The 14,973-nt window shown below is 39.3% G+C and overlaps 1 protein-coding gene across 1 annotated transcript in view; it reads left to right on the forward strand.

Moving 5' to 3' along the window:
• Nucleotides 1–14,973, forward strand: part of si:dkey-1d7.3 (transmembrane protein 132D) — a 37,582-nt gene that overhangs the window by 5,292 nt on the left and 17,317 nt on the right. Inside the window, exons 3-5 of the mRNA XM_076886415.1 lie at nucleotides 4,715–4,861; nucleotides 8,951–9,122; nucleotides 14,633–14,776. Of these exons, the coding sequence (XP_076742530.1) occupies nucleotides 4,715–4,861; nucleotides 8,951–9,122; nucleotides 14,633–14,776 (463 nt within the window). The remainder of the gene's footprint in view (nucleotides 1–4,714; nucleotides 4,862–8,950; nucleotides 9,123–14,632; nucleotides 14,777–14,973) is intronic.

Consider the following 14,973-nt stretch of genomic DNA (forward strand, 5'->3'; position numbering starts at 1 on the left):
GCCCCATTGGCTAAAAGTGAATTTAATATAAATATAGCTCTGCAACACGTAGAAACTCACAGCTGACTTTACAGACTTTTTCCCCTGCTGTTTTTTTTGTTTGTTTTTTTTAAAATGCACATCACTTGGTGGAGTAAAACTATTTATTTTTATCAGAACACTTTGCATCAGTCAATAGTAAAGCCATTGCACTGAGGTTTGTGTTTCCAGCCTGTGGTCTGATTAATGATTTTCTTTGAAATGCAAGACAAATTTCTTTCTAATCCCACGATTTAGTGATATTGTGCTGTCGTCATAACAACAGCGTAGTAATCTGCTGCAGGATACAAGCAATCGGAGAGAAATATTAAGATGTGCATATTAATCCATAGGGCACACTGTTACCCTGTGGCTGTGTGTCATTCCCAGTGCTCTTCTCAGATATCAGGCAGCATTCACAAACACAAACATGCCTCCACGCACACACGCAAATGCAGAATCCCACTGACCTGAATGCACCTCTGCTTGCATTGTTGAAATTACGTGAATAAGATTTGGCAGAGAGACGCTGACCCTCTAACATCTGCTCTTGTTTTGACTATTTGCGAGGATTTACAGCCCCTTCACCTGAAATTCCCCAAATTCATACTCACTGACCGAACCAATGACATTCCTCTAGTCAGGTCAGTGATTTTGGTCTGTGTATTTATGACCTGCTGCCACATCCAGAATGAGATTGGACAAGAAGAGGGGACTGAGTGCAGCAGCTGAGTCCAAGTGAAGGCTAGCTCTGAGGAGCTTGGCAAAGTGATTGATTCCTCCTGGGAGAAATCCCAGCTCTACTTCGCTCTTTGGCCCAAGATTGAGTCCACTCCAGCAGAGTTAGGCCAGATAATCTGTGCCCCTGATTGAAAGTGAATTAAGAGGTCAACCCTTTCGGGTAGAGATGATCTGGGCTGCCAGGACTGATTATGTGTATGTTTTGTTTTGGGTTTCTTTGTGCGTGTGTGTGGTTTTCCACCTGTTAACCACAGGCAGCTTTTAAAAAAACAGTACAGAGACATAAAACAGTCTGTTCACAGAGGCCGCTTTTGCAGCAAAAAATAATTTTAGGTTACCCGAATGCCTAAAAAAACAAAAGAGGCAAGAGCTTTGCAACTTTCGCAGCTTTAAACAAAGAGATGAAGTTTGGTAAACCAGGGGTGAAGAGTTGCTCAGTTTAAAGGTCGATATCCGCTCTGTCCCCCACCTGTGGTTGTGAACTCTGGGTAGTGAGTGACAAAGACAAAGCGTGGGGATAAAAGTGGCTGAAATGAGGTTTCTCTGCAGGGAAGCCTGTGTCTGCCTGTGAACAAGAAGCGCAGTGATCCAGGAAGATCCTGACGTTGAGTTACTGCCTCTCCACACTCAATAGGAGCCAGTTGAAGTGGTTTGCACCCCTGGGAAGGGTGGTCATCAGGTGCTGTTGTCACTGTGATGCTGAGCTGGGCAAGCAGCAAGAAAATGATTCACTGCATATAGCAAAAGAATACATTTATCCTTGGCTGTAATTTCCCCTAACTAAAACACAGTTTGACTTTTTTCTAAACTATGATCACAATGACAAATTATTATGCCTTAAAAAGGCAGCAAATTAAGATTTAAGGGAAATGAAAGACAAACATCCTCAAAAATTGTTTCATTATTTTAAAATTTGTATTCTGATCTGCCCGACTGAGTCAGTATCTGCATTTATTGTTTTTCAAACATTAATTAAAATCACAAATGAAAACATGTGCCTTTGGCATAAGAGTTTTGCTTCAGATAGTAATTTCTGTGCAAGTCTTTATCTGGCACGCATTGAATTTTCAGCAGAACAATATGTGTGTGGGTGCCTGAGTGTGTGTTTAAATGTGCCCTTAATTCTTGCCTACTGTATTTTGCCTTTGAAACCACTCTAACACTGACCTCAGTCTCAGGGGTTATTGATCTGTCTGGTCGCTCTTTGATTACAAATCTGTATTTTTAAGTGTGTGTATTTGGATGTGTGTGTCAGTGTGCTAAGCCTAATGCCACGCACTTTTCTGCTGACCCTTATTCTAGCAGGAATCTGCTCCAGTCATCCTGTCATATTGTTCTTCAACTGTTTGAAATCTGATTTGGAGCCGAAATAACAACAGGCTGTTAAAAGAGATGGACTGTTTGTTGTAAAATAACAGGTTTTCACTCCATGTCACTTCTTCTAATAAATGCTTAAGCCTTGCACGTCTTAAACTGATGGCAGGAAGAGTATTTTGGAGTTGACATAATGAAAATGTTGATCTGGCTTCCTTAAAGACGAAGCAGGTGAAGGAGGTTTTAATGGTATTTTCAATGTGTTTACCTCGATATTTTCTTGAAGAACAGACATTCTGTCACAACCACAGTCTATCTGTTGCTCTCTATATGCTCGTGGGCTGAATTTCACTTTGAACATTGCTGGCACCTTGCTGAATCCTTGAAATTTGAATCTGTCTGCTTCACAAATGTCTGGCCATGCCATACAAAGGTTTACCATTTATTTTACTCTGCATGGGGCCATAATTTACAAATCAAATCGTGAACAGAACAGTACTCTGCAAAAACCTTGAGTCACTCGTTATTTCTTTATAGTTTGCGACCACCTTTTTTCTTCAACACAGCCTGAACTCTCTCTTAGGAAAGCTTTCTTGTAACTTCTTTAAGGAGTCTTCAGGATAGTTCTCAAGGCCTCTTGAAGGACATTCAAAGCTCTTCTTTGGATCTTGTCTGCCTTTTGTTTCATTTTCTCTTAAAATGATCCCACACTGCTTCAGTAATGTTGACATCACTATCTGTGGAGTCCAGTACATGACTGATAGTGCTCCACTTGTTTTGCAATCCATTATTATTATTATTATTATTATTATTATTATTATTTTACCTCTTTCTTAACCTCCACTTCACATATTGATAACAAATTGAACATAAGATCTGTTGCTTCTGCTTTTCAGTTAAATTCTTGTGTAATTTGGCACCTTCATGTTTAGCCTTCCATAAGAAAGGCTTCTTAACAGCTACCCTTCCACTACGACCATTTCTGATGAGGCTTCAGTGAACAGCAAATGGATCAATTAAAGAGCCACATGTACAGTATCTCTGAATTCCTGGGTCAGTTCTTTGCTGGAATTTTTCCTTCTTCTTTAGGATATGGCGCTCAGATACTATAAATCTGCTATAGATAGGTTTTAAGCTTGCTACTTCTTTTGTCATCTACTTTTCCTCAGATTTTTTAAGGACAAGCTGCACAACATGCCAAGACTTTCAGCTAACAGTTTGGGAACTGATTAGGCTGAAAATGAATGAAAACGCAACCAGTGTCCAAGGAAAAACTTCCTCCACAAAGCTTGGAGAACTGTTGCTCAAGACCACTTAAAAAAATCCAAGAAAGCCTGGAAGCCCTTGGGAGCAAAATGAATGGTTTTAATGTTTTTTTTTTTTAATCTGAAAAATGTTTCCAATGAGCATCAGAGTAATTTCTCCATAGACTTCTTAACTGCTTTCTTTTTGGAAAAAGAGGGAGTCATCATCTGCAGGTCACTAAAAACAATGCAGGTTTAAGGATTTCTGGTTTCACGTCTCAGACTCATTTCCTTTTTATAATATAATTAGCCAATCATTGCACTTCGAACAGGGATCTGAAGGATTTGTTCCCCAAGTATCACTTTTCAGTTTTCAGATCTGTAACACTTGTGGTGGCTGAACTTATGAGCTAGCTGGGTGCAGCCTTAGAGACAGGGTAAAGAACTCAGCCATCCAGAGGGAGGTCAGCATGGAGCCGCTGCTCCTTTGTGTCAAAAGGAGCCAGCTGAGGTGGTTTGTGCATCTGACCACAATGCTTCTTGGGTGCCTCCCTTAGCGGTGGCTTTCTGAGTATGTCCAATTGTGAGGAGACCCCAGGGGAGACCCAGAACTCGCTGGAGAGATTGTGTATCTCATCTTGCCTGTTAGCACCACAGTATCCCCCAAGAGGAACTAAAAATGTTGCCAAGAAAAATAATATCCTGTTGAATCTGCTACCATCATGGCCCTACATCATATAAGAAGATGGATGGATGGACAGAAAACTTGTGGTGATAGCTGGATTTGCAGGATTTTTCTCGTTTGGCGTGTGTGTGTGTGTGTGTGTGTGTGTGTGTGTGTGTGTGTGTGTGTGTGTGTGTGTAAGACGTGATTAACTGATTTTCAGATCTTCTAATGGCTAATGGGAATTAAATAACCCCACTAATTCTCAGCCTTCAAGCAACCTGTGACTCAGTTTGTCAGTGACTCACCTTGTTCAACACGAGCAGCAAAGCACACATAAGATCGCAGAGAAAACCCACACGTTGTCAAGCAAGTGCACACAACCCTTAGTAACCTTAGTACCTGTGTACATTATACTAAAAGATATGGCAAATATTGTTGTTGCACATCCAAAAAGAGACAGATGCAACAGTTCAAATATTTCTTTTGAGCGTCAGAACAATTCCGTATAACCCGACGTTGTCCGTTACAGCAGAAAATCACATTGCATCATGTTCTGTAATAAAAGATTCAAACATTATGAAGCTTTCTTCATTCCTAATTCTTTATTGTTACACAGCACATCCCCTGTCCTGTCTTTGTTTTTATGACATTTTACAAAAAGTCTACAAAAGTGTACAAAGTTGCACTTTATACTAAGTGTCCTATTTATATGTGCATGTCTTTGCTGCAGGGCTGCAGTAAAGATGGGCATGTCATTCAGTGCAGCTCGGCCCAGTGACTCAGCACTGTGGGACATGGTGGTAGAGCCTGGCAGAGGAGCAGCTCCAAACACGGTGTCTGTTGTTTGCCGCAGGAAGGTTGCTGTCACTGCAAAGAGGTCAGTCTACTGCGCGTACAGTGCATATGCCTGTTTTCACTAGACCCTTCACATGCCCTTCGTAAAACACAGTTTCTCCACACTCATGAAGCAATCTTTTCTCGTTGTTTATTCTGTGGAGACGTCTATTGTCATAGAGATTTCAATAACCGCTGCTGCTACCTGAAGGAAAAGTGATCAACAGTGTGTTTCAGTGTTGCATTCACTTCACAGGGCAAAATGAATGTTTTTAGATGAAAAGAGAAAAAAAGAGAAGAAAAAGAAGCATTATGCTTGGTGATGCGCAGACTGTATCCATTTTCATATAATAGACATTTTTCTCTGAGGAGGTAAGAGTGTCTCCCTGCGTGTCTCCAATTTCTGCTCAGAATAAATGAGATGTTCTTCAGGTGCAATTTTTTATCCCTTCCCACTAGTAATACTACTCCTACTACTATAACTGCTGCTCCTATTAATAATAACAATAACAAAATTATGTCCCGTAAGGACTGACCACCCAAAATAGCAGGCATGGGATTTAACAACTAGAGGACATTAGACTGTCTTTATCCAGTTTCACAAAACCATTACTTCCTGAATATGTTATGGAACCTTGCAAAGGTGTTGTGATCAATAGTGACAATGCTGTTACGTATCATGTATATGAGACTATGCATAGCAAGATTTTCCTGTGTTTCCTGTAAACATAGTACCGAGAATATGATCAGAAGCTGCGTAGCAGGATTACTCTGCTTCATGTAAAAACATCATGTGACACTGAAAGAATAAGACTTTAAACTGTGGGGAAAAGAATAAATCCAGACAATCATATACTGTAACTACTTTGATATTGTTGGTTGTGGTGTTTAAATCCTCTTTTTTTTAAAATATCTGGATGTAAATTAATTTCACATAGTCCCTCATATGCAAATATAAGCAAACATGTTTTGTATGTATAATACTTAATATTTAAAGAAAAAAAGAGGTAAGACTTATAGAAGAATGAAAATATTAAGATATTTGTTTAAATTCAGAATAAATATATTCTATTTTTCTTCTTTTTACTGTAAAACACATTACTTTGTGCAATTATACATTTATGATCATTTATAATCTTAATTCATCTTGTTTCTCTCTGAACTTCCTATAAAACAAAAAGTCCCCCATTTCCCCAGTTCTGTGAGACTTTACCAGTCAAATAGCTTTGAAATATGAGAAATCAGTAAAGAAATAAAAGTGCTTCCCTTTGACTTTGTTTATTTTAACAGTAAACAAAGATTAATTAAAACTTCGTAGAACTTTCTCCACCTCTTTTTCCCGATGCACACCAGCTGAATACATCAGTAGTGTCTGATGCTGATGTTGGTGACACACCAGCAGCCACCTTTACCCAGCAACCCCCGCCCACACAAACACACACCACCCGCCATCCGTCCGACCCACATATCCGTAATAATCCATAATCATGGCCACGTTATCCGGGCTTAAGCGCTTGCACGTTCCGAAGTAGAGATTAGGGAGTAGAGATATTCCAAGTCGTGTTTCTTGCACACAAACACACACACATACTCTCACCACTGTGCTCTGAAGTCATGATGCCATGGATGCATCATGACTTCAGAGCACAGTGGTGAGAGCCCCCCTCTCCATAGATGGTTTCTAGGAAAGAGGGTCATAAATCTCTCTCTCTCTCTCTCTCTCTCTCTCTCTCTCTCTCTCTCTCTCTCTCTCTCTCTCTCTCTCTCTCTCTCTCTCTCTCTCTCTCTCTCTCTCTCTCTCTCTCTCTCTCAAGGTATTCACATTGTGAATCATTTCAATCTGTTTAAAATCTGCCCGGCTCTATTTTACTTACACGAAAACACATAAAGATTAGACTTTTGGAATTAATTTTAGACATTTTTTAGCCTCTACTGCTGGAAAGGACAATGAAGCAGAGAGAAAAAGGGGGGAGAGAGAGCAGGGTAGCAACATGCAGGAAGTGCACTGGGGTGGAATCAAACCCATATGCCTTGCAGCATATGGGTTGCCTTCTTACCCCAGTGAGCTCAACCAGCACCTGAGTTTTAAGTGTTCTTTTTATATTAGTGTCTTATTTGGATATTTTATACTCATGCTTTTCCACGACTCTTATGAAAAATGGAGAAAAAAAAACACTTTCCTGTCAAATTGTATGTTTGGCATAAGAAGCTCAACATCTCTTTGATAACAGTTTCAAATGAATATGGGACAAAATGGAAGGAAAAAGTGAGCCTAACTCTGTCCAGAAGTAACAAAATCCACTTACCAGTGTCTCTAACGCTCACTGATTACCACATGGTATCTCTTTAATCTGTACAAAAATCCAAGAGGGTTAAGGGCTAAACCCCTTTTTTTGGCCTGGCAAGCCACTTCCCCCACCCCAATGTCAGTCTTCACACTAAGCTAAGTTGGCATGGTGCTGGTATATACTAAGAAAAGCTTAATCTTTTTATCTAACTCTAATTTATGCTTATTTACCACTTAAAAAAAAAAAGGCAGAAAATGCTGAGTTTGTTTGGTCGTCATTGCCAACATTTTTCACCGATCTTCTGCGACAAGCTTCATGTTGCCCACGAGAATCTTGCCCTTTAAATGCAGAAAACAGATTTTCACGTTTCATGTTTTTCCAGCCTAAAGAATCAATTGCAGAACACTCTGATTTCCTTATAATCAATTATTTTAATCTTCAAGCATTTCAAAGCTTACAGTTGCGCATAACCCAAAAAGAAAATGAAAAAAGTTTGTTTTGTGTCTTTTCAGTTGCGACCTAGAGTGCTTCACATAACCTCATCGTGACCTCGTTCATTGCACTTTGTTATCGTATAACGCTCAGTCCATGGCATACTTTTGATGCAGCGCGAGCGTTTCTGTATATCCTGTATGTGTTTGCATTGCTTTTTCTTACCATCGATTTCAACACTGTTCATCCTTTTAAAATTCAAGTTTCAATCATGTAGAGATTCATTGTTTTGCTTTATGCAAAATTTTGCTCCACTTCAAAGTGCCACACTTCCATTCACACCCTGCTTCATTTTCCCTTTGATCTCTTCCTGCTGACAGGTATGCCTACACACTCTCCAACATTAAATAACATCACATCCCATTTCATTGACAATCCTTTGACCAGAATACTTGGTCTCTGCCAGCTCACTTAATCTTCTCTCCACACTCTCACTTTATTCTTCCATCTGCTGATGGAAATGAGACCTCATGTGTATCGTCTTTACTTTCCAACATAACATGTGGGTTTTCACAGAGTTCAGATTAAGCTCTCTCCATTTAATTTTCTCATTTTATTCTCCAAGGAACACTATTGACTATTCACTACAGCTAAGCTCCTTTTGCACTTGGACCATTTTTAGTAGGAAAGCTGCATTATGTGAGTGAGTGTACAATCAATACATTATATACACTCACCAGCCACTTCATTAGGTACACCCTGCCAGTACAGGGTTGGATTCCCCTTTGGCTTTCAGGGCTGCCTTAATTTTATGTGGCATAGATTCAACAAGATGCTGGAAACATTCAAAGGAGATTTTAGTCCATATTGGGCATGTGGTACTAACATGACACGATAGGATCCTAATATGTTAAGTATCAACCAGCATTACCTTATTATTATGAGGTTACTACCACAAGTCAGCATATAAAATGAATAAAATTATATAAAGAGAGACCATTTTATTGCTAGCAGGCTGTTATATTGTTAGCAGAATATTACTATACTATTGTTACCACAGGTTTGTGGCCTATTATAACCCAATAACATAAAGTTCAATGTGATATTACTTAGCTACAGCACGCTTGATAAAAGATTATGACCTGGCTTTGTTAATTAAGTAGTAATAATTTGCTATTTGCTAAATGTTCGCTACAACCTTGATATGTAATATGTATTCTCATATTCTACAAAAATGAAATATTAAACTTAAGCATTAAAGCCACACCTGCAGTTAGGTAGATTTTGCATTAAAAGTAGTCAGTAGTAAAAAAATAGATGCAATTGTGCTGACTGCTCTTCACCAAAACATATCTAGGCTTGCTTTAATTTGCCTAAACTCATTTTAAATATCATTTTGAATCTCTAAACAGGGGCCTTTTGGAGGTTTTACAACTGGACTTTGTACCAAAAGCTGTTTCACAGCAGGTTGAAAGTCAGACCATCTCCTGGCGTCTGGAGTTGCCAGGGAATGTGAAGGATGTGGGCGTAACGCGGATCTACACCACCCAGAGAGATTACGTGGGGCTGGCACCGCTGGTGATGGTGAGAATTGTTTTAGCATAACGTATATTGGAGTATATTTATTTGAAATATCATACTATAGCATAAATCTATGTGTATAAGATTATGCATGTTTCATATATCTTACAGTTGTTTGCATTTATCTATGCCTTACTTAGTTTTTAATTCATGACTGTGATTTAAAGATGTTGCATAGCCTTCAGGCTTTGTATTGAATTATTTATTCAATCGGTTGTACTCTTATTAATACTGATAGCAAAGAAAGTGGAAGGCTTAAAGTCAGATACCTGATTAGGCAATCTGCCAGGGCATTTAACTTTATCACAGGGCAATATCAGAGCATGCAAGAGCCCCCAGCTACTTCACTCAGTCTCTATGAAATTGGCATTTACTGCCTTGGTTCAAAGAAAAAAAAAAAAACAGTTTATATTCTTGATGAATAAACAAGATGAGATGGGTATATGCATCATATAGCAAGGTAATGCCACAAGAAAGTGAACTCTTGGCTGCTGAGAAAAATGTCACATTTTCCGGACTTAACATGCACAAGTAGTCTTTTTTTCTGAAAGTGTTCACAGTCTGTCAGCATTTACGATGCACTCATTTGCAAGGTTCAATAAACCCGGCAATTAGCATTTTAATTAGTGTCGTCATATCACACTGCAAAGATATAAAGAGGACAAAAACCTTAAAATCTTTTGAAAGTCAGCTCAATCAAATAGTAGAAACTGTCATAAATTTTTGAATTTTGTTTTTGAATAGAATGAAATGAATGTCATGTTGTCAGCAAGTTGCTTTTGTGACCAGTCTTCCTTTATTTAGTTTTTCTTCCATGCCTACTCATTGTGGGTCTCCCCTTTGATCACAGTATTGTGCATAAATATTCAACATGCTTTCACTGATTCCCTGCTGCCACTTGCAATCTCAAAACATTTCCAAAGAAAACTCTCTAAAATGTCAAAGTAGCTCTACTCTACAGTTGTCCTTAAAAGATGATCCACACGTCTATTTTACGGTAACTGTAATTTCAAGTATCATTTGAAAGCCATCACTATATGTTTCATCAGTCACTTGCATAATTCACATGAGGAAAATACCCTTTTTCCAACAGTGGAGTGAACTGGCCTTTTTCATGAGGAGGTCGCAGCTCTCGTCATACAAAAACAACTATTACAAGACCATGAATCATCTCCAGCATATTCACAGCTTTGAAAAAAAATTGAACCAACGTAATATCATAAAAATGTAACATTCATTCAAGTGACTGTCGAACAAATGTGAATCACAAGGCAACCCCCCCCCCCCCCCCACCAAAAAAACCCCCATCAAAATATGATTTATACTGTAGCGTTCATAATTTCCTTTACCACTTATACTCGAGAAGTGAATGAATAAACAAATAATGCTAGAGTTTGCAGCAGAGTGAAAACAAACACCTCTTTTCATAAATCACATGAAAAACAAAGCTGAACTACTTTCGCTGAACTTGATGAAACCAAGTTTCAGCTTATGGTAACATCGACCATCAAGACCTCTCAGTGTGGCACTGGCATCACCACAGAGCGAAGCTATTGCTTTCTGATTTTCTGCTATCCCTGATCCAGTGGCTTATGTTTGGGTCAGTGTTGGAGTCTGAACTAGAGCATGTCCTTTTGGAATTGCGGTCAGCAGCTGTCAAGCCAGCAGAGTTCAGAATGTGAAGCTGTCAGGGAACATCTGCCGAACGACGCCTGGCACTTTATTTCGCAAGTATCAAGAGATAAAAAACCCCCACTACTGATCACCCAAAGCTTCTTACACACACGACGCCTCTGCCTTAAAAAAAGACATATTCAGAGATCTTATAAACTGGGATGTATTTGTAAATCTGTGTAGAAGGAGGAGTTAAAGTGTAAAATTAAAGCTGCATCAGGCTAGATGACAAGTTGCGGGATGTGTGAGGGATAAGCTGCTGCTCTGCACTGACAACGATGTACAGTAAAAGGTGGGAAAATAGGTTAGAAGATTAGACATGTAATCAGGTTTAGGTGTTAGTCTGCGTTAGTGCTGATCTGTGGGCAATATAATGCACTACAGGAATTAGGGAATTTTCATCCAGGTGTGTGTTTGTGACACAGTCATACTGTCATCGTGGGGATGTATTTTTTAAGCTTTTAGGACATTTAACCAGTTTTAATGTGTGCTTTGATCATTTACTCATGGTAACACTTGGTCTTGCTTCACATTGCTGTTCCTACAGCTATAACAGTGATGACTGTAAAACATGTATGATATGATAGTCTAGCAGGGTCATGAAAGTTTCTCATGAATTGTGGATTTATTGCAAACAAGGTGTGGACCCAGATGCAGGACTCAGCAGACTGACATGCAACAGAGAACAGAGGGCGATGCAGACATTATATACACAAGAGGAGATTAGGCCAGAGTGGACACACCTGGGGATCACAGCTGAACAGAATCTGACTGACGAGACAAGAGAAGCAAAACGTAACATCACACACACACACGAGACTATCAAAATAGAACAGGAAGTAACACACACATACGCTGAGATCTAGACTGAGATGTGAACTTGACACTGGGACTGGAGATAAACACATATGGAAATATGACTGACTGGGGAGACCAAAGGCAGGGCTCTAGAGTGCGACCAATTTGGTCGCAAATGCGACCAAATTTTTCAGTGGTGCGACTAAAAAAAAAAAAAATTTGGTTGCACCTGTGCGACCAACTGTTCGGGTAGCAAAAAAAAAAAAAAAAAAAAAAATCTGCAACCTTCCCTGTGCTCAACAACAGACACACATTATGCCCCTATCGTGGACTAAACCAATCAGAGATAGTAAGGGGCGGGACCTCTCTGATTCGCCGTGGTCCAGTTGAAAGTGCAGGTGGAAGTGGGAGGTGAGTAGCTCGAATAAAGCGATATCAATTCATTAAATCCTGAATCAACTTTTAAATATAACTGTGTTTTGCCAGAAACGCCAGATTCTCAGATTAAAGCTCACAAAACCATTTCAACAACAACCAAACAGCAGATGAGAGCAGGTACACGGGTTCCACACAAAGACGTAAACACAGAACGGACCCGACGCATCAGAGTCAGCTTTGTCTTTCTCGGCTTTCTCACCCGACGGCCCGTAGACGGACACGCTGTCGGAGCTTAGCGATTCTGATGCGTCGGGTCCGCTGTGTTTACGTCTTTTTGCGCTGATTCTGAGCTGCAGGTTTTGTCTCTCCAACCAAAATTCACCGAGCCAGCAGCAAAAGAAGCAGCAAACTGCGCTTCACATTTGATCAATGTCGTCATGAATTTTGCTGTTTTGCTTCCACGACTATTAAAATCACACTTCATGCACAGCTAGCTCTCTCTCTATCTCTCTCTGTACTTCAAGAACAGTTTCCCGTCTCCAATCTCTGTTTTCTGTATTATTCATTCGCTTATTGCCCACCAGTCTACTGTTGTTTACAGCGCTGTCGGCTGCTGTCTTTTTCTTTTCTTTTTTTCACTTAAATGACCTCGGACAAGAAAGCCTATTTTTTTCTGTTGTTCAATACTGAAGAAATTTAAACTTTATATGCAGAACATTGTAGAATATTTTTAAGGTTATCTGCTATAAAAAGCCAGACCAGGAAAATCTCCTTCATATTTTTCTGTGTTTTATTCTCAGTTACTTTCACACAAAGGCATCTGCTGTGATGTTCACAATTCTGATGAAGTCAGTACTGATAAATGATCAGAATTATAATATTTCCGACTGTCTGAGGCTAAGTTGAATCGAATTGGGACTTTGAAAACCGGAATCGAATGGATTATAGAAATCAGTGATGATACCCAGCCCTAGTGAGCAGCCTAGGCACGACAGAAGTGGATGTAGCTGTAATAGGAAAAGAACCATTGCTCACTTTTCTGTTAAGTTAAGGCCTGATCCTTCTGAAATTCATAGCCAGTGCTCTGACACGGTGTCATCAATCTTTGAATGCTGAAAAAGCACAGTGTATCCAGAAAAACACATTATATTATATAAATTATTATAAAATTTGTGTGCGCCTAACTTTTGTGCCGGTACGCCCATGGCAAAAAGTTAGTCTAGAGCCCTGAAAGGATGAAACAGAAGAATATGGGAATAGGAATGGATAAACATAGGCACACGTATTAACTTAATAAGGCAGGAAAACTAGATAGAACAGAGAGACCAGATAAACATGGGAACATGACTGGGGATAACAAAAGGATAACAAAACATGGAGACTAGACAAGAACCAGAAACTAAAAATAACAAATTCTGTTTCTCTTCAGAATACAAAACTCTAACATTTCATAAATTCAAAAGAATGAGTAAGGAGTCCAGAACAAGCTCAGAAACAGCCTTGAAAATCCAGGACAATAAGTTCCTTATTATCATCCTTATTATTAAAAAAAATTAAAAAAAGAAAAGAAAAAGGCAACAACATGGTGTTTGAATATAAGTGTAATTGTGCCCCATACCTTAACTTACATAATAATGAACTTAGAATTAAAAATATATGTGTGTATGGGTTTTAATGAGGCAGCACGGTGGCACGGTCGTTAGCACTGTTGTCGCACAGCAAGAAGGCCCTGAGTTCAATTCCACCATCAGGCCGGGGTCTTTCTGTGTGGAGTTTGCTTGTTCTCCCCGTGTTTGCGTGGGTTCTCCCTGGGTACTCCGGCTTCCTCCTACAGTCTAAAGACATGCAGTTATTGGGGATAAGTTAATTGATCAGTCTAAATTGCCCATAGGTGTGAATGTGAGTGCAACTGTTTTTTTTGTTTTTTTTTTGTCTCTGTGTGTTAGCCCTGCGACAGATAGTGGTCACCTGTCCATGGGTGTACCCTGCCTCTCGCCCTATGACAGCTGGGATAGGCTCCAGCGCCCCCCGCGACCCTGAAAAGGATAAGCGGAAGCAATTTTAAAGCATGATAATTAAAATATGTACCTGTATGTTAGTGTAATTTACAGATCTGGTACATTGCTTCTGCTCTCCGACACTCCCTTGACAATCATGTTAAAGTAATAATACTAAAAAGTTCTATATACTATAAATACTATAGCTATAGTATATAACTATAATAACTATAATATTGTAAAGTTCAGTTCTCTCTTTTTTTCTTTGCACAGTCGAGGAGCGTATCAGGTCACATCTCACTGCATGTTATACCTGTATAACCGTGCACGTGACAAATAAAGAATCTTGAATCTAAAACAATACAAAATAATCTTAAAAAAAGATCCAGAGTCAAAAAGTGCATGTTCTTCTGCGGCCGATGTGTTGCAAGAGGGGCAGGATGTTTTGGGAATATAGTTAGAGCAAAGATTCATCCCTTTGGAAGCGCGTGACTCTTTTCACTCTTTCAGCTAATATCTAGGAATTAGGCTAAAAATGTTAACAAATGATCCCCAAACTACTAACTTTGTGGCTCTGTTTCTTTGTACACAACACCAAAAAAGCCATGATGTTGTGTTAGCCTAGACTGCTAGCATGTGCTTTATTTGCCCTTCTTTTTTGCCCAGAACACAGATATGTTGAATACTGCAGTACTGACAGGAAAAAGAGTTTCAGTCCCAGTGAAAACTCTCGCTGTTGAGGCCAGTGGTTCAGTCACTGACGTGACCGACTACACCAACTGTAGATCTACAGATGAGGATGTGCTCAAGGTAAGTCAAGAAAACTGTTAGCATGGTTTCTCATTTTTCTGGTTCGTGTGTTTGGCTTTTTATGAAATGAGTAACCTAAGCACCTATGCTAGAACACATAGTGTTAACTGTGTATATGAGTTCTGTATTATGCATGAATAATAAATAATTACATAAAAAAAATCTATATCAGCTAATGCAGTTATTACAGCAGATGT

This window comes from Maylandia zebra, linkage group LG7, assembly GCF_041146795.1.
Source record: "Maylandia zebra isolate NMK-2024a linkage group LG7, Mzebra_GT3a, whole genome shotgun sequence".
Taxonomy (NCBI): Eukaryota; Metazoa; Chordata; class Actinopteri; order Cichliformes; family Cichlidae; genus Maylandia; species Maylandia zebra.